The sequence below is a fragment of the Micromys minutus genome (assembly GCF_963924665.1).
Source record: "Micromys minutus genome assembly, chromosome: 10".
NCBI lineage: Eukaryota > Metazoa > Chordata > Mammalia > Rodentia > Muridae > Micromys > Micromys minutus.
Window position 1 is genome coordinate 49,270,019 of NC_137979.1, and position 27,378 is coordinate 49,297,396.

The 27,378-nt window shown below is 46.3% G+C and overlaps 2 protein-coding genes across 2 annotated transcripts in view; one reads left to right on the forward strand and one right to left on the reverse strand.

Moving 5' to 3' along the window:
* The first annotated feature begins 7,105 nt into the window (after positions 1–7,105).
* On the forward strand, positions 7,106–8,801 carry HIGD1B (HIG1 hypoxia inducible domain family member 1B). Its single transcript, XM_080922925.1, has 3 exons — positions 7,106–7,449; positions 7,989–8,123; positions 8,671–8,801. Exons 1-3 carry the CDS (start codon positions 7,350–7,352, stop codon positions 8,730–8,732), a joined length of 297 nt encoding a protein of 98 aa, XP_080779051.1. The 5' UTR covers positions 7,106–7,349; the 3' UTR covers positions 8,733–8,801.
* Positions 8,802–9,231: 430 nt separating this feature from the next.
* Positions 9,232–27,378, reverse strand: part of EFTUD2 (elongation factor Tu GTP binding domain containing 2) — a 37,227-nt gene continuing 19,080 nt past the window's right edge. Inside the window, exons 12-28 of the mRNA XM_080922756.1 lie at positions 26,238–26,301; positions 25,789–25,879; positions 22,003–22,138; positions 19,294–19,421; positions 17,767–17,960; positions 16,473–16,584; positions 15,989–16,129; positions 14,044–14,145; positions 13,248–13,330; positions 12,116–12,202; positions 11,838–11,964; positions 11,610–11,697; positions 10,926–11,044; positions 10,685–10,779; positions 10,062–10,215; positions 9,854–9,961; positions 9,232–9,656 (exon numbers count right to left, since the gene is read on the reverse strand). Coding sequence (XP_080778882.1) covers positions 9,561–9,656; positions 9,854–9,961; positions 10,062–10,215; positions 10,685–10,779; positions 10,926–11,044; positions 11,610–11,697; positions 11,838–11,964; positions 12,116–12,202; positions 13,248–13,330; positions 14,044–14,145; positions 15,989–16,129; positions 16,473–16,584; positions 17,767–17,960; positions 19,294–19,421; positions 22,003–22,138; positions 25,789–25,879; positions 26,238–26,301 — 1,925 coding nt within the window. The 3' untranslated portion in view covers positions 9,232–9,560. The remainder of the gene's footprint in view (positions 9,657–9,853; positions 9,962–10,061; positions 10,216–10,684; positions 10,780–10,925; positions 11,045–11,609; positions 11,698–11,837; positions 11,965–12,115; positions 12,203–13,247; positions 13,331–14,043; positions 14,146–15,988; positions 16,130–16,472; positions 16,585–17,766; positions 17,961–19,293; positions 19,422–22,002; positions 22,139–25,788; positions 25,880–26,237; positions 26,302–27,378) is intronic.

Sequence of the window (27,378 nt, forward strand, 5' to 3'; positions counted from 1 at the left end):
AACCTTTCTAAACATGTCCACTCCCCTGCATCCTTTCTTTTCCACTACCTCTGTTGGGTTGTGGGTTACAAGAGAAGTTAAAGTGTTTAGGAACCATCCTTAAAAATAGGTGTTTGAAAAAAAATTAAAAGTTACAGGTTCCTAACCACTGGGCAATCTCCCCATTTATTGTTTGTTTTAAAAAAAAAAACAGTTGTGTTTTATACCTGCTAGAGGAGTATGAAGGATTTAATAAAATATATAAGGTGCCTACCTTTTCAAGGTTTTTGAAGATTTTAGGTATCATAATGCATACAGAGTATTTTAGAGGGAGCTGGGTGATATGGGAATTCAAAAGCACTCAGGACGCCGGGCAATAGTAGTACATGCCTTTAATCCCAGCACTCGGGAGGGGGATCTCTGTGAGTTTGAGGCCTGCCTGCTTTACAGACTGAATACTAGGACAGCCAAGGCTACACAGAAAAATCCTCTCTCAAAAAACCAAAACAACACAAAAAGGCACACAACACAAGGATTTTAATTTCTGGTACACCCATTTCCTGTCTGAGACAGGAGTCTCTGCCAGTATTTCTACAGGCCAGAAGTCCTTCACAAACAGGACTCTCTTTCTCTCCCTCCTTCCCTTTCACTCTCTCTCTCTTCTCTCTCTCTCTCTCTATATATATATATTTTTTTAATTTTTATTCAATCTTTTTTTTAACTCCAGATTTTATCCCCTGCCCCTATCCACCCTCTGACTTCCCCATTCCATACCTCCTCCCCACTCCATCTCCACAAGGATATTCCCACCCCTTCCCTACAAACAGGATTCTGTAGCAGTGGCATTACTCCAGCCAGATTCAATCTCCCAGTCACCACTATTCATACCCAAATCTCACTATGTTAACCACACTCATTTTGAACTCATGAGCTTAAATGATCCTCTGTCTCAACTCCTGAGTTGGGACTAAGGGTGTATGGCCAGCACTCCCCCTGTCTCCTTAAAATCAGTTTGAAATATGTGAACAGCCTCCTCTGGAACATATCAAAGGCAGTTTCCTGGCTCCATGCTTGTTCTTGGGAATGTCCTTGGACAGACGCTGCAAGGTCCTTAGAACCCCGTCTTCTTTCTAACAGGAAATAGTGTATTACAGCTTCCCAGGTCCAGGGATAACCTGAACCTTCATACTCACAATTACAGATGGTAGTGAGCCACCACGTGGTTGCTGGGAATTGAACTCAGGGCCTCTGGAAGAGCAGTCAGTGCTCTTAACCTCTGAGCCCTCTCTCTAGCTCTTCTCTTCCTTCCTCCCTCCCTTCCTTTTTTTTCTTTCTTTCTCTATTAAAGTAGGGTCTCACTCTGCTGCCCTGGGCTGACCTACAACTTGTTAGACCAGGCTGGCCCTGAACTCCCAGAGATCTTCCTGCCTCTGCCTCCCAAAGTGCTGGTGTGCCCACACTCTGAGTCTTTTCTCAATGACCTAAATGGTTTTTTTCTCCCAGGATGCTCCCTCAGTCCTTCTACTCTGCTTTTCCCCGTTCCAGCCCGCTCCTAGTCTAGTTTACTCTCATCTTCCCTCACTCACAGCTCTCCATGGCTCCAGGAAGAAGCTGAGTGTTGCTCCCTTGGCCAGTGTGGCCGATCAACTCTCTCGGCTATATATAGCACAACTGTGCCTTAGATTGTGTGCAGAGCGCTTCAAGACCTAGTCCCCTCCCCGCAACTCGTTCCACTTCAACCCCACAATGGGGACAATGTCCACAAAGCTTCCTGTTAGGGGGAGGCAGCCCAACAATCTGCGTGGGACAAGAGGAAAAAGAGTATGCTGACCTGGGTTCTCACAGCCAAGGCCCAGTCTTCTATCTGCTGTCTTCTGGGACTTTTTAGTCTGCAACCCATTTCCTTGTTTATTAGGGAGGAAGAGGAGCAGACAGTGCCCTGGAGAGTTTAGCCTATGGATGGGGGCTGTTTCTACAGGAGGAGGGCAGAGGTTCAGAGATCAAGTGGTATAGCAAAATATTTAGAGTGATTGGTGTGGTGTATGGGCAGACTGAGTCTGTATCCAGCACTGAGCTGCACACTGTTTATCTATCTGTATATTTAATTTAGGCCCCTCAAAGCCAGAGTTTATTAGTGTGACCTGATTTGGAAGAAAGAGAAGGTTCAGTAAGCAAATTACTAACATAGAAGTGCTTACATGGAAATAATTATTAAACACTTGGCATATTAACAAAAATGATGCTGTCATAATTTTTATCTTATCTGTTTACTAAAACAGGATGCTATGGAAACTTGTTGCTTCAAGTTTTGCTGTATGTCCTCAGGGTTTCTCTATCCAACTCCCTTTTTAGTGCTGGGGACTAAACTCTGTGCCTTGAAGTCTAGACAAGCACTGTTTAACAGTCGTTCCCAAAGCCCTCCTCACTTGCTTTTGAAGAGAAGAAAGCAACTTTATTTGTTCGATCTCAAAACATCTTCTGGAGAATATTCGTCTAAATTAGTCCTAAGCAGTTAAAATTTGATTTGAGGGCTGGTTAGAAGTTTGCTTGGTTTATTCTATTGTGTAAAATAACTTGGCAGAAGTCATTTAATGGAGCCTCAGTTTTTCTTTTTCCTTCTTTCATTTTTTGCTTTTGTTTTTTTCTGAGACAGTTTCTCTGTGCAGCCCTGGCTGTCCAGGAACTCACTCTGTAGATTAGGTCGGCCTTCAACTCAAAATATCTGCCTGCCTCTACCTCCAAAATGCTGGGATTAAAGGTGTGTCCCATCATCACACTCAGCTCAGAGCCTAAATTTTTCATCTGTGAAATGGGAATAACAATCTTCGACCCAGATTATTTAAGGTGACAGTCTGGTCTCCTGAAGCCCCAACAAGCTAGGCTCAGACCATTATTCTGACGTGTCTATTAAACAAATGAAATATGGTTAGACTTGGTGACACCTGCCTTTAATCCCAACAGTGGAGAGACAGGGGCAAGCTGATCTGTACATTTTAAACCAGCCTGGTCTAACAGCAAGTTCCAGGCTAGAGAACAGAAGGGGAAAGCACCTCGCCTGGCCCTGGTGGTGAGGGCCTGGGTGAACCCACCTGAGGGCATAAGGAGGGGTGGGGAGCTAGCTATCCCTGCCCCTAGCCAATGTTGGTACGGGGATGAGTTAGCTAGGGCAGTGCCAGTCTTGGTGGCATGGGTGCAGGAGAGCTGGTGGGCTGAGCCTTTCAGCTACCAATCTGACCCAGATCCAGGGCTTTGAGTTGTCTCACTCCAACCAGCACCTACTCCATCTATGAACTGCTGGAGTGTATAAAGGCGCTGGCCCAGCAGATCCGAAGCTTCAGGATCAATCTCCACGGCACAGGGCAAATGTCCGATATCCAAGAGGAGAGCGGGGAGGATCCAGCATTTACAGTGTAGCAGAAGCCAGAGACCTTGAAGCAGACCATTGACTCATTGCTATGAGCACTTGCAAGTAAAGATGTGTGGACAAAAGGGTAGACTGCCGCACAGGCTGGGGCACCTTGCGGCTCCCACAGCTAGGTGTTTGTTTTTGTTTTATTTATTTTTGTTTTCTTTTTGGGGAGAGGTTGCTAGGGTGTCGGGCAGATATGAAGGGGCAGCAGGATGAGTGGGATCAGGTGCATGATGTGACATTTACAAAGAATCCAACAACAAAAAGTTAAGAAAAACTGAGAGAGGAAACTCACTGAGTGTGGTCACCCTGAGAGACGGAAACATATAGGGTCCAGTGACCCCTACAGCCCTCTTTGTGCACTGAAATGAGGGTAGGAATTCTGCATCAGTTTTAAGCAGTCCTGGTCAAGTGCTGGCGTGACATTCACCAGTCCTTATCTCAACACTGTCTTGCGAGGTGGTCATATGGTGTTGGAACTGGATAAAATTTCTTCCTTGCAGGCAGCAGAGTTCCTTCTCTGGCTGGAACTTTCCCCCTCCCCCACCTCCCTTCACCACAGGATTCCTGAGAAATCTCACTTCTTTGGAGTCTATTGTTTCAACAGTTCAACACTCAAAGGGAGCAGCACTTCTGAGTGTGCATGTATCTGTGTTAGAATGTGTGTGGATGCACACATGGAGCTTCACGCTGGTGTGTGCGGAGGACAGAGGCTGACGTCAAGTTTCCCAGGTACTAGTGGAGCTGAACTGTAAACTAAACAGCCTTCATTGGCTGGCTTTGTAGTACACGTTTTATCCCAGAACGCAGAGGACACAGATCTCTGGGCTCAAGGTCGACCTGATGTCCATGATAAAGTCCTGGTGAGTCAGGGCTATGTAGGAAGACCTTGTCTCAAAAACCAAACACTCCTTTCAAGACACGACACTGAGTAAAACTGCTTGCCACCAGGCCTGACAGTTTGATCCCAGAACTCACATAAGAGTTGGAAAGAACCAATTCTCTGACCATCACAACATGTGCCGTGGCATTTATATGCCCACACACATACATCATATATTCCCACAATAGTTTTTGAGGTTTCAGCAGTGTGCCATTGTAGGACTATCTCAAAAAATATTTTGTTTTAGTTGTGTGTGCACACACGTACATGAGTAGGCATGTGCCAGTGGCATGGGGTCTTCCAGAGTTGGAGTTTCAGGCAGTCTACAGTTGCCGGACATAGGTGCTGGGAACCAAACTCGGGTCTTCTGTAGGAGCGGTACACAATCTTGATGGCTCTCCAGCTGAATAATTTATTTTTAGGGGTGTGTATGGGAAAGGTCTCGCATGTATGTGGACCACATATGTACCTTGTATCTGTGGAGGCCAGGCAGCTATATAGGGTCCTCTAGAACTGGAGTTATAGGGAGCTGGGACCCCCAACCCAGATTTTCTGCAAGAGCAAGTTATTTTAACTGCTGAGCCATGTCTTCAGCTCTCTGTCCCTGCTTTATTTTATTTTGCTTAAGATTTGAATTCGATCATGATCCATGTCCCTTCCTGGATGAGAGGAGCATACACCCTGTAATCTCATGAGAACTCGGGCCAGGCTGGGGATCTGGACAGGCAGCACAGGAGTGTATGTGTGAACATCTGAGAGGAGAGTTCTCATGGACACTGGGGATATGCTGCAGGCCCTGGGGATTTGGTGTGACCTTGAGCCTGTTCATAGAACATTGAGTGTCAGGGAGAGAAAAGAGGGACATCAGCTGCTGGACATATTTCCAGTGCCAAAAAAAGGCCCCTCTGGGGAGCACATGCTTATATGCATGCACACTGAGGCTAAGTGATGTATGGAAGGGAATAAGGCCTGGGAGGGAGGGAGACCTGTCCCCACGGGCTTAGCAACAGCTGCTGCTTCTAGTCAGGGATGCCAGGACGGACCATCGATCCTATGCTTCAGTCTCAATAAAGGGTTTCTGATCGGCTAGTGTCCTGGAGGCAGCCAGACATGGGACTGATCATGACAACACTACTTATTATTAGCTGTGCATCTTTGGACAAATAATTTGGCATCTCCAAAGCACAGTCCCTTCTGTGACAGGCCTGAGACATAAATACCTGGTCTAGGCAGATTGTGTCAAGTCAGGTCATTGTCAGGAAGCCAGAACAAGCAGCGTTCCAGTTGTTTCAAACCTCCGAGAAAAGTCCCTGATCATGGCTGGGTAGTGTGGTAGTGCAGCATTTGGGAGACAGAGGCAAGATCACTGCGAGGTGAAGGCCAACCTGGTCTACATAACAAGTTCCGAGCCAGCCAAGGTTATACATTGAGACTCAGTCTTAGACAACAACAAAGATTCTTTGATTCCCTGAGCCCCTTCCAACTGGGGCTAAACCTAGGGCTGCCCACTTGCTAAGTATGTTACCACTGAGCTATGTCCTAAGCCCTCAACTTTTTTAAACTTTTTTTTTTTAAAGACAAGACTTTCTCTGTATAGCCTTCACGGTCCTGAAACTCTCTGTAGATCAGGCTGACCTTGAACTCAGAGATCTACTGCCTCTTGAATGTTGGGATTAAAAGCATGCACCATCACCATCTGGGTTTGTCTGTCTCTTTTATGAGAGTCTATTTTGCCCTGGCTGGCCTAGAACTCATAGGCCTCCACCTGCTCATGCCTCCTGAGAGCCGGCATTAAGGTGTGTATCTACACACCTATTTCTCTGAGACAGTCTCTTAAGTTGTCCAGGCTAGTCCTGAACTCACTCTAGCTCAGGCTATCTTTAAATTTGCAACCCTCTCAACCTCAGCCTCCTAACCAGCTAAGGTTCCAGGTATAGCTCCAAAGGAGACTAAGGCTAAGACCAGAAAGAAAGTCCTACAACTTAAGTATCTTAAGAGTTTTTCAAAGTTTAACTTGGGGGAGGACACAGGAGCCCTGTCCATCTTTGCTTCTCTAGTCTTCCACAGCAGCATTAACACATGTCCACAGATGGGCTTACAGCAGTTAAGGTCTCTCCTCTATTGGGTCTAACCTCACTTTGCTACCTCTGGAGCTGTGTGTGTGCATGCGCGTGCGCGTAAGACTGATGCTGTTCTCTCTCCTTCCTGCTGTCATAACTTCAAAGACACTGCTTCCCTGACCCCATAGTGACAACTCTGGCATTGGCTTTTTACTGATTCAAAGCAGCAGATGCTGAGCCTTAGTCTGGCTGTTCATTCTCCACTTTCAAGCCATCTACGGAGTAGGGTAAGCATGGACATTTTGAAGACTTGGGCTAGCGGGAAGAGGTGGCTTGGGCAATCTTTGTCTTGGGATTGTACTAAGGATATCCTACTAGTTGAACCCCTCCTCTGAGGACCGAGACTCTAGCTTTGATCAGAACAGACATTTTAGGGGTTCACAAGGAGATCAGGAAGGAGGTAGTAGGTTGGCAAAGCAGTTTGGAGGACCAGAATTTGTTCCTTTTAGTCTTAGGTGCAAAATATGGCAATGCCTCACCATTTACGTCTACTCTAGTGGTATTGTGAACCAGTTTTGCTATCTGGGACAGCTCTGGATCCCTAGAGCCAGATCTTGCTCTGTAGTTCCCTTAGGAGCAACTATCAACAGATCCATTACCAAGAGGGCCCGAAGACTCAAAAACTGTTCCAATCTACTCTGGGTTTTTCCAGCTGTTTTTCTTGGCCAGAGGATCACACCCATTGGGATGCAAATAGGGAGCAGGAAGCAAGCAGACTAGATGATGAACTAGAGAACAGGCAGATATTAAGGACACAAAGAAAGTAGCCACGAGCAGCCCAAACGAGAGGGACATCTTTTCAAGTGAAGGTTGTGCTGGCTGGGTATGGTCAGGACGTGGCAGGTAATCATCTTCTCCCCTGAAGACTAAGAATCAGAGTCCTCATTGTGGGCTACCTTCTTCTAGAGCTGGGCTAAAAAGCCTAGGCACGCAGCTGTTAACATCTGGATCCAGGATCATGTCTGCTAACAAGGGCTGGTGGGTGCCACCTGAGGGTGAGAACAACCTATCCAAGAAGTTCCTAAGGAAGACCAGGGAGTCTCCATTGGTGCCTATAGGTGAGTAGGGGGAAGAACAGGGTCAGGGAGGATGCCTCCTCTCTGGGATTTCATGTCTCTTGGTCCTTTTAAAGAATGAGGCAATGGTTGGAGAACTCAAGTGGTCCACCTACTACGCAAGGAACAGACCTATAATGTAATGAGAGTCTAGATGGTTGATGGTGGCATTGGGCAAGAGGGTGCTAACAGTAGCCTCAGGATAGGGGATCTTTATTGCAATCTAGGATTGCCTCAGCTTTCCTTCCCAGCTCTAGAATATGAAAACTTATATAAAAACTTATATAAAAAGGTGGAAGCCAGGACTGGGTGAAGCTCAGGTAACAGTGTAGTTATGACAATGAACTACAAGTATATGGGGGAAGGGGCATCATGAGGGTCAGAGGCACTTTAAAAATGACATTGAGAGGAAACTCAACATACCAATACAGCTGCATCAAAGAATGTTCTTAGCACCTGGTGCCCAACCTGCCTTGCCCAAAGGGGAGCCAAGGGACCTTGGACTTGGACACAGGCCCAGTGATCCTATTCCCTGCCTACAGGTGTAGCAGGCTGCCTGGTGATAGCAGCATACAGGATCTACCGGCTCAAGGCACGGGGTTCCACTAAGTTGTCCATCCACCTGATTCACACCAGAGTGGCAGCACAGGCATGTGCTGTGGGTGCCATCATGCTTGGTAAGCAGCATGGTGGGGTCAGAGGGAGAAGAGGGACAAAGTAGAGTGTCCTTAGTTAACTGGTTCATGGCTCAAGTCCCTGTTTCACACACTAGCAAGTATTCACATCACTTCCTTTAAGAGCCCCTAGCTGAGGTCTTTTTCAGAATTCCCCATTGATCACTGTTGCTGGGCCATGGGACAGTAGGAAGACAACCTGCTTCATAAATTTTCCCCAGAGATGAGAACATGGAAGAAGCAGCAGTTCCTTGAGAGCTGTGACTGTGGACTATTCCCTTTCACTGGGCCTCAGTTTCCCTACACACAACTACTACCTCTGGCTATACCACTCAGCAGGCCATTTTGTGCAGAGTAGACATCAAAGAGCTCATGAACTGTGGGAGTTGCTCCCCAGGCTGGCTGTGCGCCTGGATGTTTGAAGCAACTGTGGGGACCTGGAGCAGAAAGAAGAGCAGGGAAACTGGGCCTCAAGAGAAATGCAGGAGTAGAGACTCTGGGACCCCTTGAGGAATCAGATGCCAAGGGGTGCTTTTCCTTCTTCATGCAGGTGCCATGTATACAATGTACAGAGATTACATCAAGAGGGCATCAGAAGATCCTGAGAAGTAGGACTCCTAAGGTGGAGGATGGCTGAGTCCCCCACTGTCTCTGTATGTGCCTAATAAAGCTCTGCTGAGGAAAGTGACGTGCCTTACTCATGAGCAGAGCGGGAAACTGGTGGCTGGAGTGAGAGCCCAGTCTCTGGCCCCAACCCGAGGGGGGGGGGCACGACTCTGGGTACAACGGTCTGTCTCCTAGGAGAACAGACCTCAGTTCCCAGGGTCCTAAAACTCCTATACCACTTCAGCCAGAAGCAGCCTGAAATGGGAAGGGGAAGGCAGGGGCAGGGAAAGGGCCTTGAGACTCATGGGAACACTGAATCAGACACAGGCATTCCTTCCATCACGGGCTGCTTCCCTAGGGACCCAGTTAGGAAGGCAGCTGCAGCTGGGAGCAAAGGCAGTAAGGCCTCATGGGAAATCACATACCCGAATATAAGTGCTTGGATTAGACAGGCAGAGGGTGGTGTGAGGTGGGGGTGAACGAAAGCAGCAAACCAAGGCAGAGGTCAGAATGTTCTGTTCATTTACAAACTGTGGCTAAGGTTGAACTTGTAAAAAATAAAATTCCATGTAAATCCTGAAGACAGGCCCCTTAGGGTTAAACATTTTCATCTTGTTCTTGTTCTTCTTCCCTGGGCCCAAGCTCCTCTCTGTTCCTTGGGAATGGGGCCAGGCAGAGGCCACAGAAGGAACCAGGAGGCCAGATGCCCCATCCTCACTGGGATGGAGTTTCTGGGTGGTTCAGATGGCCCTGTAGCAGTTCCCAGATGCTCAGAGCATGAAGGCCCGATCACACAGGTCCCGGCATGAGTCTAGAGCTGCAAGCCCCCTGCACTCACATGGGGTAATTGAGCACGACATCCTGCTTGGCGAGCTCCAGCAACATAGGATCATCAAAGAACTTGCTAATGCTCACATCTTCACTCAGGCCCTGTGGGACAGAGGCAGATGGCAGGGTAAGCCCCAGAACCTGTGCCTTTAGGGCACTGCTGCAGCTCCTCTGTTCCCTTTGGGCTCTAGGTCTGCTAATCTGAGATGCAGAGACTATACCCTCCAAGAGGAAGAAGACACACAGCTCCTGTGGAATCTTGGGGGCTGAGAGATGGCAATGGTTAAAAGAATACATACCTTCCTACGGCGGGTTTTGATCATGAACTCTCGAGCCAGGTGAGGAGCTGGCTGTGGCTCCAATGGGCGGATAACAATGCTCTTATCCAGAGGATCACCAGGAACAATCTGGAAAGCAAAGAGGTTTCAGGTAGATGAGGCAGCTTCCTGGAGGACTCAGAGCCAGAAGCAGAAACTTTCTCCAAGATTGTAGAACACATTTCCTCACCTGCCAATGGTGGAAGACAGACAGGGAAAAGGCCTGTCCCTGAGTATGAGTGCGGAGATCAGTCTCAAAGCCGAAGGAGTCGATGGCTGGGATGAAGGCTTTGATGGTATAGAGAGGGGAGCCTGGTATGGGTGCATCCTGAGTCACATGACCCCTGAGAAAGACAAAAGCCAAGGCCCCAGTTGTATAGGCCCAAAGGCAATCTGTCTTCTGACCTACTTTGTGTATCCTAGCCCAGCCACCATCAAGTAAGACTTCATACATGCTCTACAGAAGGAATGGGCTTGGTTGGGGCTCTTAGCAGAAGCCACAGGAACAACCACCTGTGGGAGGAGGCAAGTGTAGGGACACTGAAGAGATGGGATCCAATGACAACGCCATCACTGCCTCATTTCCGCTAGTAACTGGGGGTGGGGTGGAAGTGGCAGCAAGATGAAACTGCAGCCACTCTCTGTAGTAAGGCTAGGGATGCCTCAGCTCTCTACTTCCTGTGGGAATGAGGTCAGCGGGTTTCTGGAGTGGAAAGGTGGGAAGAGCAATGGCTGAGGCTACCTCCTCACTCCCCTCTCTAGTACCTGGGGGCTTCTTGCTCCCAGTACCCTCCCCAACAACAGATTGCCCACCTGCGCCTGGCCAGAACTGTGTAAACAGCAGACACACAATCTGCAGGAGCCTGGACCTCTACAAAGTAGTAAGGCTCCATCAGACGAGGAGTGGCCTGCAACAGAGCAAGAAAGGGCTCAGCTTGGGGATGGCTGAAGAGCAAGAACATAAAGATCCTTTGGATTCTTCTGTGACCTCTGCCTCATCCTCCATATAATTGTCTGCTCAGGGAACCAGGACAGTACCTACAACTCCACTTACCATGAGGAAGGCAGAGTACACTACCCTCCTGGCTGTGGGGATGATCTGACCTCCACCTCGGTGAAGGGGTTCCTGGGCAACCACAGCATCCAAGATCTTAAACTTGACATTCCGAATCACTGAAAAGGAGATGGAGGAGCTGGGGCTAGTGACAGGGGCCTGGTAGAGCAGTAGGGCAGCTTGCTACACTGAGGCCATATTGCAGCCATTAAAGGTGAGATACAAATATCTCACACTCAGATCAGCAAGGCCAGTAGCAAACAGGTGAGCAGTTAAACATTACTTAGCATTTGATTCAGGCCACACTGTGACACGTGGAACATTCTTACAAGCTTACGTGCTGGTTCTGAGCAACTTTCTTCTGGACACAAAGACTGCAGAGACTAATCTGCATCAATAAACCACTCTAACCTGATCACCCTCGTGTCATCTGTCTTCAACATGCCCAAAGATGGGCTCTACCTAGGAATTAAGAGCATGGTCAACCTAGAGATGACTTCATTTCGGTTTGTACCAAGAGATGGCACTGAGATGGGAAAGGAGCAGGGGGGGCACACTGGCCTAAGACTCAGGATAGCCCAGTGTACTTCTTTCCTGCTGGGTCTGAAAGGCAGGAAGCTGATCCCTGTGTCTTCACCTAGGTGCAGGGTCAGGGGGCGGGGGGAGCGTTGAAGGTGGACTCACATTCATCGCAAAGAGGTCCTTCCCTGGTCCCCCACTGGAAACCTTGAACAATGCTGTCCTTCACTGAGCCAAGAAGAGCCTTGTCTACCTGTGCAGAAACAGTAGGTTCTTAGCAGGATACTGGAGGGAAAAGTATGGCTGTGAGAAGCCATATTTCAACAGGGAAGAGGGCACTGCAGTTTCTTCATCTAGGGATAACACTTTGCCTCGGGCATCCTATCAGCTTACCTCTGAGGGCAACGTATCATCCACTAAGATGTTGGGGCCTGTAGCATCAGGACCAAAGGCCCAGATGGAACGGGCAGCCAGCAGATCCCAGTCATACTTTGTTTGGAAGAACTCTCCCAGCTTCTTTCTGGAAGAAAAAGGAGGCTCCTGGGGCCATAGATTCTGCCTTTCTGTAAGACAGTAACCCACTCTACCCATACCATAGCCAAGACAACAGAGAAAGAGGGAGGGTATCAGAAGACCAGGCAAGGAAGCCATGGTGTGAGCCCTGTTCCAACCTGTTCCAGGTGATCTGGACCACTTCATTCTCTATGTCCTCAGCGAGGCCCTTCTCAAGAGGCTCAGCAATCATAGTGATCTTGTTTCTGGTCAGAAAAGACAGGAACAGTGAGAAGGTCACAGGATGAACAGGGTCAACAACAGAGACTTGTCTTATGTTTTGTTTTGTAAAATATGTATGAGTTATTTCGCTTGCATTTGTACAAGTGTACCACATGTGTGGAGTCCCCAAAGAAGCCAGACAAGAACATTAGATACCATGGATTAGAAGTGCAAGCTACCATAGAATGTTGGTCCCTTTATAAGAGCAACAAGTGCCTTTAACCACTGAGCCATCTCTCCAGTCTGTCTGCTTTTCTTACAAAGTATGGCTAGGGCTGCAGAGTGTAGCCTGCCAGTATAGCATGTGTGAACATGTATGAGGAGCTGGGTTTCCATTTTCGGCACCCATTAAAAACAAAACAAAAAAACACCTAACATTGAAACTGGCATAGTAGCTTATGCTTGGAATCCCAGTGCTTAGCAGGCAGAAAGATCTGTTTCTATGTAGTGAGCTCGAGATCATCTTGGGGTATACAGACAGATCTTGGCTCAAAAACAAAACACACACACACACACATACACACACACACACACACACACACATACTGTCTGTCTCTGTCTCTTGACATAGAAATCCATCTGAATGCCTCTAAGTGATAGGATTGAGGGTGTGTGTACCACCATGTCTGACTTTTTTTAAGAATCCCTCAGACCCTCAAACTTGTTATGTGGCTGGGCCTAGCTTAGGACTTCTGATCCTCCTGCCTCTACCTCTCAAGTAATGGGATTATAGGTGTGTGCTGTCACACCCAACTTCTTCCTTTGAGTGCATGTATGTTCGAGTGCATCCACATGTATGTGCATGTGTGTGCAGGCTGATGTTGGGTGTCTTCCTTTCCACACACACTGAACCCCTTTCCCCCTTTTGAGGTAGACACAAAAGTTGAGTTCCAGACCAGACCGAGCTTCAGTATAGACTGTTACAGACACTAAAAAGGCGTAAAAATGGGTTTCTTTGTGGCATTTCCCCAACACATATCCACTGTATGTGTTCCCCACTATTCTCTGTAGCCCCCACCTCCTGCTTACTTCTTATTGGGTGTTTCAGCAAAACATTTGAGGGAAGACGTTTCTACCACTGTCTCACAAAACGTCACAACTGGGTCAGCAACCTAGGCAATTAAAAGAAAAAAAATTGAGGTAAAAATCAGTTTTGTTGGAAGGACAAAGTTCTGAGGGAATTCTGAAGCATCTATGTCTTCCCTATGCAGCTCTGCAACAGTAGGCCAAAGAACTGTCCATACCACCACCAAGGAGTCTGGGAGCAGTCAGGAATTAAGTGAGGGCACAAACTAGGCTCTAAAACTAGGGATGTAATTATGGTCATCCAAAAAGGCTTCCAACACCGGCCACTCACTGATAAGCCCTTGGGTGTGACAGGAACAGTGCTGCAGAAACTGCATCTGCTCCATTCTCAAGCCCCAGCCACAGAAGTACAGGAGTCTAAGAGGGCAGCTGCAGTGTAACGCAGGCCGTGGAGAGTGGCATGCCATGCACCGTTCAAGGTGCTAGGTCAAGACTTGGTGATAAGCCTAAGAACCAGCTCCATCTCTGTGATACCACCCAGACTGAGCCACTCACCAGAGGTAGAATAGTTCTTTTCCTAATGAAGGGACAAGAGTAACTGTGGCTTGGGAGCCTTGACTTTAAATGACACTGAAAACAACTCAGTGAGATGGGCAAACCTGTCTCTAAAACCTTTCCTGATGAAGATCAACTGAAAGCACTTTCCACAGAAGGGTCTCTAGTGGCTGCCCAGGGGCTAAGGGTTTGCCTGCTCAGGACATCCCCCTGGAGCTGGCAGCCAGGCTGAGGGAAGGGGCACCTTGATGTCGATCTCTGAGTACATCTTCCGAAGGTCGTGCATCACGCAGTCCAGGTAGAGCTCCCCAGTGCCCAGGATCACATGCTCACCAGACTCTTCCACCTGAAACCCAGCAGCCAGCCGTCAGCGCTCATTGCTGTGTCCTGGTCACAGCAGATGTAAACAAAACTCCAGAGATGAAGGTTCCACAGCTTAGTCTCAGAAGCAGTAACTATCTCAGCCAGCGAGGGTCAGAGTTGGTTTGGTGCTTAAGCATTTCCCCTGCATGACTGAGACCTCAGGTTCAGTCCTCTAACGCTCTACATCCCACTCTTAGTACTCCCAACCCTCAAAAGCTTAGTGTGATGGTATGCCTGTGTACTAGCTGGTTTTGTGTGCCAACTTGAAAGCAGATAAGAGTCACCAGAGAGAAAGGATCCTCAGTTAAGGAAATGCCTCCCTGAGATCCAGCTATGAGGACCTCAATTAGTGATCAGCTCTGGAGGGCCCAGCCCATTGAGGGTGGTGCCAACCCTGGGCTGGTGGTCCTGCTTTCTGTAAGGAAGGCTGAGCATGAGGAGAAAGCCAGTAAACAGCACCACTCATGGCCTCTGCATCTGCTCTTGCCTCCAAGTTCCTGTCCTGTTTGAGCTCCTGTCCTGTTTTCCTTTGGTGATAAATAGCAATATGGAGGTGTAAGCTGAATAAACCCTTACACCCCCAACTTGGTTTTTGATGATATTTTGTTACAGCAAAAGAAAGCCCACCTAAGACAGCTTGTAACTCAGAATTCAGGTGGCAGAGGTAGGAGATTGACCCTGAGTTTGAGGTCAATTTGATTTACAGAGCTAATTCTAGACCAACCAATACTACACAATAATAGCCTGTCCCCAATAAAAGAACTCAGGACAATACTGCTCTAGCCAGTAGGTCCCCAAGACAACAGGATCATTTAGCACAGCATCACTGACTTGATTCCTACCTTGGCCAAACCTATCCTATGTCCACACACACAAGCTAGCCCTTTAACTCTCCCTTCCGGCTACTCAGAAGTCGTTTGGCAGGCTCAAGAGTCTATAATGCTCAGTCTCCTTTGTTTTCTTTTTTCCACTAATCTAAAGAGCAGTGGAGGCCAAACTCCAGGCCCAAATCTCTTTAACCAGAACTCTTATGTATTCCTCTTTCAAATTCTATTTCTTTTTTAAAAGATTTATTTATTTTATGTATATGAGTACACTGTAGCTGTCTTCAGACACACCAGAAGAGGGCATCAGATCTCTATATATAGAGGGTTGTGAGCCACCATGTGGTTGCTGGGATTTGAAATCAGGACCTCTGGAAGAGCAGTCAGTGCTCTTAACCGCTGAGCCATCTCTCCAGCCCCGTTTGTTTTCTTTTCTGTTATTTTATGTGTATGGGTATTTTGCCTACATTTATGTCTGTATACCACATGCATGCCTAGCACCTGTGGGGCCAGAGAGGTCAGTTCAGATCCCCTGGAACTGGAATTAAAGACAGTGACGAGCAGCCCCCTGGGTGCTGGGAACTGAACCAGGGTCCTCTAGAAGAACACTCAGTGCTTTTAACTGCTGAGCCATCTCTCCAGCCCCCATTTTTAACCCACAATGGTCTCTGACTTCCCATGCAGCTGAGGTCGATTCTGAGCTTTGGATCCTGCTGATTCGACCTCCCAAATTCTGGGTTCACAGGTGTCTCCTTTCTCTGGAAAACCAATTCAAACTGAATGCCTATTGAAGAATATATGACTATGTAAAGTCATCTGAGGAAACTAAGGTGAACACTTCGGTTCTGCCTGCCCTCAAACGGTAACAGGCGAGGACTGTTCATGAACCAGGCTGTGAGAAACAATAGATCAGGAACGCCTCTTGAATGCCACAGAATGACAGCACAGAGCAGTTAGCTGGGGAGTGTAGGGCTTGGCAGCTACTGCAGGTCTTGAACGTACCTTGGTGGTGAGAGATGGATAACTCTTGTTGACCTTTCGAAGGCCATCAAGCATTTTGGGTAGCTCTGAGGGGTTGACTGGCTCCACAGCAATCTTGATAACAGATGTGGTATTAAATTTCAAAGGCCGGAAAATCTGAGCCTGAGATCCAAAGAACAGGAGTGAGAGAAAACATAAGGGGTAGGCAAGAAGGCATGGGCCTAAGGGAAAAACTGAAATCTTGATTCCCCAATCAAGAACCATGGTATAATGGAGTCCAGCTTAAAGGACCATTTGCTGCAGGCATTTTGGCAAAGCACTGGGGAAGAAAAAGCAGCATTCCTAACTCTGAGGAGACCTCACCAGGGTGAGGGCACATACTAGGGCTGAGCCAAGACGCGGCAGTGGCTCTGAATTAGAACCCTTTGAATTTCAAAGCTTGTTTGTTCACATGCCTATGGTTCCTTGTACCTTTCTAACTCAGTATGCCACCTTCAAAAATTACCTCCTCATTGCCTCGGGGTTCAGTTATGGTTGCTGTCTTCACGATTGGTTGATCAACGCCTTCAATCAGAACCCAGTTGCCAGCAGGAACACGATTCACCTCAATGTGGTACCTAGAGTAACATCCAATAAATAAGCATAGAAGTGAGTCAGAGATTCACTCTATAACAATGTACCAAACATCTGCTACATGAGGGGCACAGAGCCAGGAGCAGAGATGAATTACACAGAGCCACTGGAGCAGGAGAGAGATGTGACCAGCAATCACATAAGCACACAAAGGGCAATGTAATGAAAGTGTGCAGTGTATGAAGAACAGGAAAACCCAACTACATGTAGAGACTCCTGATAAAAAGCCTGTGAACACCCATGCAGTAGGGGCCAACCTGGTCTACTGAGTGAGTTGCAGGATAGCCAAGGCTATGTAGAGAGACCCTGTATCACAAAACGAAAAATAAAAATAAAAAATATCTGTTGCCTAAGATTTCTCTAATGCAAGGGGAAACTACAACACAGATACTTTAATCTCTGAGCTCTTCAACTCCTCCAGCCTTCTAGAGCAAAGGGTGGCTTTGGAGGAGGAGGAAATGGCGTCACTGAGGCACAGCAGCTACACTGTGTGACGGGACAGCTCTGGCCCTGGTCATTACCAGAGATAAAAAACAGCCCAGAGGCCCAAGTCTGATTCAGCGGACTGGGATGCACCAGGGGCTCAGCATAACCTTAGTCAAGGAGCAGGCAGTGGAGGTCTGGAAATTGCTGCTTTAGGGAAGAAACCTGAAGCAACAAGTGAAGGGCACAGAAGAGCTCAAAAGACGGCAAAGAGGAGAAACAATGGCCCAGAAGTTAAGAGCACTGACCACTCTTACAGAGGACCTGAGTTTGATTCCCATTACCCACAAGGAGGTTCACAACTGTAATTCCTGTTCCAGAGGATCCAAAGTCCTCTTGTAGTCTCCTCGGGCACCAAGTATGCATGTGGTACACAAACATATGTGCATGCAAAATACTCAAATATTTTAAAAAGAAGAAGAAAAAAAAAGCAAAAGTAAAATCTTCCTAAAAAGGCTTCACTCCAGGTATCCAAGGCTCAAAAGTGACATTCCAACTGAGATGCCTTTCGGCCCCGGAAACCTTAAGAATTAGTTGCCAACAGATCTGCCAGGAGGGGTCCTTTGACTCTGCATTGTACCATCCAGATAGCTGTGTTTCCTAGGACCCCTTCTAACACCCTGAGACACTCCCAGGATAAAGACTACATGTGATCTTGTAGGTTCTGGTCAGCAGTATAGTACCTGGCAACGGAGATCCAAAGGCGGCCCACAGTGCATATCTGGGAATCTTCCTCGTCTTCCAGAGTGTAGTTCTCCCCCAGCACCTTCACAGGCTGCCCAGCATGGATGGTGCCACTAAGTACCCGGCCAAAGGCATGAAACTGAACTCCATCATCTGTGCTGTACATCTTAGTAGTGTGGCACATCAGGGGACCCTGGCAGAGGGGACAGAAAACAGCTTTAACCACATATACCATGAAGGTAATATCACCTCCCCTGACTAAGGAAGATGTGACTGCTGAAAAATTCTAAATCATGCATTACCCTTCCCCCCACCCTCTATGAAGGAACAACAGGTGCACTGCCCCCCCTCTATGAAGGAACAACAGGTGCACTGCCCCCCCCTATGAAGGAACAACAGCTGCACTGCCCCCCCCTCTATGAAGGAACAACAGCTGCACTGCCCCCCCTCTATGAAGGAACAACAGCTGCACTGCCCCCCCTCTATGAAGGAACAACAGGTGCACTGCCCCCCCTCTATGAAGGAACAACAGCTGCACTGCCCCCCCTCTATGAAGGAACAACAGGTGCACTGCCCCCCCTCTATGAAGGAACAACAGCTGCACTGCCCCCCCTCTATGAAGGAACAACAGGTGCACTGCCCTCCCTCTATGAAGGAACAACAAGAGATTCAGAAACATCAAAAATAAAGGTGAGACAACTAAGGCAGACATGGTGGAACAGGCTGGCTTAAGCGGGTCTGAAGCAGGAGTATTCCTAAGAACATAACACCAGCTTAAGTCAGAATAGACACCTATGCCATAAAATATGAGGGGTCCAGCCTCAGCAGGTCAAGAGGCTTTCGGCCAAGCCTGACAATCTGAGTTTGATCCCTAGGACTCATACTATGGAAGGAAAAAACAAGGGTGTCTTTGGCTTCCATATGCCTGCCATGACATCTATATAGAGACATACATATAGACATACACACACAGATATTCAATAAATATATGTAACATATAGACACACATATAACCAACCAAAACCTCTTTTTTTCCTTGGGGAGAGAAGGTTTAGGATCACGGACTAGCATTGACAAGACTCCTTGCTCTAAATTCCCCATGAACATGGAACTCAGTGCTTCAGAAGGAAAGTTAGACTGCCTAAGCAACAGCTGGGATATCTGTGTATCTTTTCTTTCTGGTACCTGGGAACTGAATCCTGAGCTCAAGCATGCTAAGTATATATCCCATCAGTGACATATATTACTTACTAGACCTTGCACACAAACTAATGCCCTACTCCTTCCTTAACCTTGTCTCATTTTCATCACAGCCACTCCTTCAGCATCACCCTCATGTAACAGACTCAGAGAGCACGAGGAATGGACTCAATCTCCCCACTACTTCTGGCTACGACCTTTGGCTGCAGGACTGACTTTGCTCACAGGGGGAACAAGCAAGGACAGCAAAAAAGCAATACATTTGCAACACGGACTCAGCATGTCCATGCAGATGCAGAGGCAGCACTGGGGGTGTGGTCACTTACATCTGGGTCACAGTCACTCATGGCCTCGCCAAGGTCAGAGTCCACGCCACCAGTGTAGGTATGCTCGATCTTGGGTTTGGCACCCACCTTTGGAGATGGAATGTGCTGAACACACATGTCCACAAAGCCTGTGGAGGAAGAGGAGGAAGCCGTTACTACACTACTATACACGTTCTTAGCAGGAATGCATGGACTTGACCCGGAAATAACACTTCTAGGGAAATCTATTTCCTATGCGGAGAAAACACACACTTTTGGAATTAGACTGAAAGTTAATGTCAGGAAAGTTTAAGAAGCAGGTCTCCCAGAAACAATGACTTGACCAAATTCTTAAGAAAATGGCTGCATCTAGAGAATATCATTCTGAGTCAGATAACCCAGTCACAAAAGAACAGACATAATATGCAGTCACTGATAGTGGGATGCTAACCCCAGAGGCTCGCACTGCCCCAGAAACAACTCACAGACTGTATGAAGTCCAAGAAATAAAGAAAACAAAACAAAACAAAAAAATCTTAAAAAAAAAAAAAAAAAAAAAAAAAAAAAAAAAAAAAAAAAGAAGCAGGTCTCAGTGAGATACAATTCTTTACAATCTAGCTCAAAAAAAAATTTAAAGATTCTGCGATGGCTTGTATTCTTGGCCCAGGGAATGGCACTGTTGGGAGGTGTGGCCTTGTTGTAGGTGTGTCACTGCGGGTGTGGGCTTTAAGACCCTCATCCTAGCTATCTGGAAGTCAGTTCTAGCAGCCTTCAGATGCAGATGTAGAACTCTCAGCTTCTCCTGCACCATGCCTGCCTAGATACTGCCATGCTCTCACCTTGATAATAATGGACTGAACCTCTGAACCTGTAAGCCAGCCCCAACTAAATGTTGTCATTTATAAGATTTGCCTTGGTCATGGTGTCTGCTCACAGCAGTAAAACCCTAAATAAGACAGACTCTACAACATTCTATGGCTAAAGAGATCTATGCTTTTACTGAACACAAGTATTTGCCAAGTTCTGCACTGTGCCAGATAACTTTCCCATCTGTACTTAGATTTACTCAGGACAGTCCTCAACTGACCAGCCTGCCCTGAGAATCACTGCATGTTTCTATTCAGTAAGTTAGTCTGCTTCCCTAACCCATTAACATGCCTTGAAAGAGAGATTGCTCATTAGGACACTGGGATTGGTAAACCTTTTCTCTTCTTCAGTCTGGGGATCAAACTCAGAGGTGTACAAATAAGCCACAGTCCTACCAAGCACATGCTTTGACTAGAGTCTAGTATCTTCAGACTGATGGCCCATCTAGAGTTATGAGTTTTAAAGGTTCAAATACCAAGTTTCCACACTTAGAATCAATTATTGCTAAGAGGAATCTTTCCTTGTTCCTCCACTACTTACCTTTTGAGACAGAGTCTTACTATATAACCCTGGCTGTTCTAGAACCCATTTTGTAGACCAGGCTGGCCTTGAACTCAGAGATCCACCTGCCTTTGCCACCCAAGTGCTGGAATTGAAGGTGTGCAACACCACTGTCAGTTTCACAGTTATTTTTAAGACAGCACCCTGCTCTATAATTCAGTGCTACATATCCCATGTTGGCCTCAAACTAATGACAAACCTACATCAGTTATCAAACGCTGAGATCAAAGGCACAAGCCACTATTTTCTGGCCACTTGTTCTTATTTACAGATGAGAATCAGTCACAGAAGAAATAGGAAGCTGGCTTGGGTTACCTCTCGAAAACTATAGGCCAGAATAAAAACTCAGGTTTTGCCAGGTGGGTGGTACCTACCTTTAATCTCAGTACTCATGAGGCAGAGCTGGCTAGATCTGCGAGTTCCAGCACAGCCTGGTTTATATAGTTGAGTTCCAGGCCAGTCAAGGCTGGATAGTGAGACCCTGTCTTCAAATCAATAAAAATAAGTTCTAGTCTTATGGGCTTCTACATAACTGAGATAGGAACAGGGCTCAGCAGGATGGGGGGGCTGATCAAATCTGACATGTCCCTACGGGTTCCTGAACACTTGCTCCCTAGGTGGTGGTACAGTTTGAGGAGACTGCAGAACCTTAATGAGGTGGGCATAGCAGTAGGAAGTAGGTGACTGAGAAACAGGTTTTGTGTTACAGCCTGGCTCTATTTCTAGCTCAGGCTGTTTACTGGTTTGTGACGATATCAGGAGCCAGCTGCCCACTGCGAACCATCATGAATCTCACCATGTCTTCTTCTCCACGATGAACTGTACCTCCTCAAAGCACAAACCGAAATAAAGTGTTTCTGTTAGGTATTGTCACAGCGATGAAGAAAACCAAACATCTCCTGAGTTCTCACCTGCATCTTTCCGACTAGTACATATCCCTAGGAAACAACCTTCCTGAATGACCCTGGTAAATGTACCAGAGCCCAAGGCCTGCCACCATCTGCTTTACCTGCAGGGGAAACCTAATTCCTTTTTCCCAACGCAAGAAAAGAGTTGGGAAAACCCTGTTGTTGGTTTAAATACTATCATGACTCTGCTGACCCTGCAGGGAAGAGAGCTTCCAAGACAACCCCGTGGGAGGACACACAAGAGAACATAGTTGTTGTTTTTTTAAGATGAGGCATCACATGCCCCAGAGCGTCTTATGAACTCCTGGTCTACCTGCAAGTCGCAGTACTGCAGCCATGAACCCCTCTGCCAGCAGAGGAGAGCAAGATCAAGGGTCTTGAGCTATGTTATTACCTGTGAACTCGCCAAAGAACTTCTTGCACACCAGTCTAAGCAGGGGACGGATGTTCAGCTTTAGCTCTTCTTTGGTGAGGTGGATGCCAAGTTCGTCCAGGGTCCTGGGTAGACTGGTGTCCACATCACCCACCACCTGTGCACATACAAGTCACTGGCTCAGTTATGTAATACAGCCTTAGAGAAGTATTTCACACAGAGCCAGGGGGCCAAAGACAAATCTTACAAGGAGTCTTCTACAGGGAGGACTCTGGGCAACAACAGTCTGATTTGGAGGCGTAAATCAAACAGGTGTGGCACAGTGCTGCCCCCTGGCGTCTGAGCCATGCTACTTGAAGACTGCCCAGATTTAGAGGCTCATTCATTATACTGGAAGAAACCAAAAAAGGCCACCTGTCAGTACAGGGCTAAGCTAAATCACCATCTGCAGACTTAAGGTCTCTCTCTACAGTGGCATGTTCTGTAAATTTCTTTTATTAGTCCATTCCAGTATGACGTGAGATACTAAGTGTTCTCTATCACTGATAAATTCTAGTTATTATTTTGTTCTACTGCTACGTTCTCTTCTTTTGTGGGATGGAATGGCCACACACATCGCGTGCATGTGATTATCTCTATGTGTGTATCCACTGGACACAGCACCAACTGATCAGCCTGCAAATTCTATAAAAGAGCTGCATGAAGATTCCAGTAGGATACTTTCCCCTTCACAGTTCTACACTTTAGCACAAATTCATTTAAACACAATGTTACACTCTACTTGGAGCATCACAAAAGCTTAACCACATCCTCACTAACCCCCTCCTCCACCTTCTTTCTTATTTGGCACTGAGGACCGACTCTAGGGATTCCCACACATGAGGCAAATGCTTCAGAGAGTTACACCATGATTCACTCAACCATGATATAAACATTTAACTTACTTCTAGTCTTGTTTTTTGTTTGTTTTGAGACAGGTTGAACAACTAAGTTGCTCAGGCTATCTCTGAACTAACTCTGTAGCCCAGGCTAGCCTTTACCTTCTGCTCTTCTCGATCCAGCATCCTGACACCAGAGACTATAGGCTTCACAATCAAGCAACTCCATCCTTACTACCCTTTCAACCTCACACACATCACATGTGCAAAACTGAAATGTTCACTGGGGAGCTGTTACAGCCCTTCTAACAAACCAACAGACACAACAAAACCAACTATTGTTGTTTGAGATGGGGTCTTCTCACTGTTGTATAAGTTGGATCTTCCTTTGGTTATAGCCTCCCTAGTGGTTTAGGGCTGACTACAGGTGAGCACCACAGCACCCAGCAATAGGCAGTCTTTTAGTGACTGCAAAATACTTCATTTTGGGGGCTGGAGAGATGGCTCAGTGGTTAGAGCACTAACTGCTCTTCCAGAGGTCCTGAGTTCAATTCCCAGCAACCACATGGTGGCTCACAACCATCTGTAATGGGATCTGATGCCCTCTTCTGATGTGTCTGAAGACAGCTACAGTGTACTCATATATTCATATGCATAAAATAAATAAATCTTTAAAAAAAAAACCTTCATTTTATGAGATACATTGTAAATACCTTAATCAGGTTTTCAATGATATAAACATTTAACTTATTTCTAGACTTTTCTTTCTATGTAGTTATAGATAATAGTATAATAAACATCTTTTTTATCTGGATATAATGACACACACCTTTAATTCTAGCACTCAGGAAGCAGAGACAGATGAATTTTTGTGAGTTTCAAGCCAGCCATGCAGATATGTATGTATATATGTGTGTGTGTGTTTATCTATCCTGTCTCTAAAACAAACAAACAACCTTACTTTATTGATTTTGGAGAGTTTCATGTGCCAATGCTGGCCTTGATCTCTTCATCTGTCTGCCACCGTTTTTTCCTAAGTGCTAGAATTACAGGAATGCGCTATCACACTTGGTTAAACATTACAGGAATCTATTCATGCATAATTGTGTGTGACTTTGAGAATTTATGTGCACACCACATGCACGAAGGTGCCTACAGAGACCAGAAGAGAGCATCAGACCCTCTGGAACTAAAGGATGAGCAGCTGTGAACCTCATGATGTGGCACTTGACTGAACTCAGGTCCTCTGTAAGAGCAGGAAGTATCTTAACTGCTGAACCAATGTTCCAGCTCCTTTGTTGTTTAGGGGCAAGGTCTCAAGTAGTCATGGCTAGCCTCTAACTTACTAGGTAGTAAAGGATATTCAATGAAAGTCTGATCCTCAGGTCTCTAATCCCTAAGTACTGGGGTTACAGTACTAAGAATTGAACCCAGGGCTTTGTGTATGACAGACAAGTACTTTATCGCACTGAGCTATATATTCAGCCTCCAAAACTTTTTTAAAATTTTAACTTAATTTTATGTGTACGTACAAATGCATTGAGTATGTTTGGTATGTGTACCATATGCGTGCAGATGCCCAAGGAGACGAGCAGAGGGCACCATATACCCAGCAACTGGAATTAAAGGTGCTTGAGAGCTGCCCAAAAGGTGTTCACAGAATTTTGAACTACACTGTCCCAGACAGATTATAATGTAGGTTCCCTACAAGATCAACAAGTGCACTTAACCACTATGTTAAGTAGCCCTACAAAAAAAGTTTTTGCAATTTTTGAGACAGGGTTTCTCTGTGAAGCCCTGGCTGTCTTTTTTCTTTTTTAAATTTTTATTTATTTTATTTATGTGAATACACTGTAGCTGTCTTCAGACACACCAGGAGAGGGCATCAGATCGCATTACAGATGGTTGTGTGTCACCATGTGGTTGTTGAGAATTGAACTCAGGACCTCTGGAAGAGCAGTCAGTGCTCTTAACTGCTGAGCCACCTCTCCAGCCTGACTATTAGCTTTGCAGTTTTTGGAGGATCCACAATTTAAGATTTCATTTTTTTCTATTTCATAGAGTATATCTATATCCACTCTTATGGCCAGCATTCAAAGAATTCAAACTCATTCATTATTCCACACAAAAGTACCAACAGCAGAAACTTTCCAGGGAAAAAGTGATTTTCATTCTTAACTAGTTCATAAGGATACACTTACCATTTATTTCATTTCTGCAATGTTCTTTCTACTCATGACATTAAAAATTGTATTTAGACATATTTAGGGTTTTTTGTTTTTAAAAGAGCAGTTGATATATTGCATTGGTAAACATTAGCCTAAAGTGTACAAATCCCTGAAAAAAATCCCCAATATTATGAAACAAAAGCAACAAAACAAAACAAATATATAAAAATAAAAAGAAACAAAAATCCAAGTTGATTAAAATAGTCTATCTAACATTAGCCCTGGCTGTCTTAGAACTTCCTATATAGATTGAGCTGCCCTTGAACTCAGATCTGCTTGCCTCTGCCTCCCTGGTACTGGGATTAAAGGTATGTGACACCTGGGTCACAAGGTTTTTAATAAACAATTGATGATGGGGGTGGGAAGGTGGCTTGTTGCATCTTGTGCAGGCATGAGGCCCTGAGCTGGGGCATGCTTGTAGACATGTCCTATCCCAGCACTAAGTGGTGAAGAGAGGGACCATAGAGGCTCACTGGCCTCTACGATCAAGTGGTGAGCTCCAGACTTAGTGAATGACCCTGTCTCAAAAAAAACCTAGGTGGAGCGCTAGAGAGGAAGACACCAGACATCACCCTCTGGCCTACACATGTGTGCACGAGCACACATACACACACCCACACAAACAGCCATCCACAACAAACACTAAATAAAAACAAAGAAACAATGACTGAGCAAGTTTGAAGCAGGTGGTCCACACTCACCTGAGCCAGGATCTTATAGAGGGGCTCCAAGATGAACTCCACGAAGCTCCTCTGGGAGCTGCTGCTTGGAGCCTTTTTTGTAAACTTTCTCCTAAAAGGAAAAAGAAGTATGAGTGACCAAGGAGGGAGAATGTGGCTTATCCCAAGGGTGCATTGCTTAGATTCTGAGTCTAAGTACAGCAAAGAAGGGAGAGCTCCAAGTGATCACAGTTTCTAAAAGGATTCCCGAGAGCACTCTTGTGTGGCTGTCCCACATGCCTGACCTGACCTGGAAGACCTGGGAAAACAGCCTCTCCCTCCACTACAACCCAAGATGCCAAGAATTCAGAGTTACAGAGGTATGGTGGTTCACACCTAAGACAAAAGTAGGTTTTAGCCTCAGAAATTCAAGTATCATTACTGGCAAAACATCACCAGTCCACAAGAATAATGCCCCACATGCTACTTACGTCTTAGGATTGAAGTAGATGTCACCCCAGAGTCTTTTAGCAAATTCCTGGTAATTAATGTCACCTATACAAGAAACCACAATTACAATCTGCCTGGGAAAGTGTAGTTCAAAATTCTGTCTTAGGTGCTGCAAGTGATTTAAAGCTGAAGAATTCTAGCACCTTCCCAGGGTCTAGACATTTCCTTTTGATTAGGCACAAGGGAGGACATGACTGGCCTTAAGCAGAGGCAGAAGGAGAACTCAGGCATATCTCAAATGCAAGGATCCTGGAGCCTGGGGCCTAGCTCTGAACAGGAGCATGGCCATGGCTTGTGCTACTGATGGAGCAGTACCTGTTCATCTGTACCCACTGTAGTGATGCCCATCCCTTCTGCAACCCATACAGGCCATCACTGAGGTGCCAGAGTAGAGCCCCAACCTCCAAGAGTCACCCAAGAGAAAATACTGAAGCCATCTTTTAAAAAATTAAGAACCTAACAATCACTTGATGCCCTCTTGGTGTGTCAGAAAACAACTATAGTGTACTTATATATAATAAATAAATACATCTTTAAAAAAAGAAAGAAAAGGAAAAAAAAATTAAGAAGCAAACAAACTAACCTGAACAGTACAAGATAAGAAAGCACCAAGACCAACCAGCACCCACAACAGGCAGGTGACAGGGCTGAGGTTGCGCGCTACTGTCTATTGGGGGCGTCTCCTCAGCTCCAAAATCAGGGTAACAAGACTCCTCTATAGAATCTCACTGACACACAGGAGACTCTGCACAGCTCCTTTGGGAATGAGAGCTAATCAGTGAGTCAGAGATGGAAGCCAGAGAGCACGCTGAGCAGGAAACTGCTCCCAGGGATACCGTGTCAAGGCTCTAGGAATCCATGAACTCATTCACCAGTGCCTGCCAGCAAGGCTTGTACTACAATCCAAGGAGTCCTCAATGAGGCCCATCACAGTTATAAGTGCCTAGAGACGTTTGGGAAGACGACAAGACATTCCATCCTGTCAAAGCTCCATCCATCCAGGAAATGAACTGAAAAGGCTTTGTGGACACATGTAACTCCTCGTCTATAGATGGTTTCTCTAGGAGGTGTACGAAGCCCCAGATGGCCTCAAACTCACTCACAGGTATCTGCCTGCCTCTC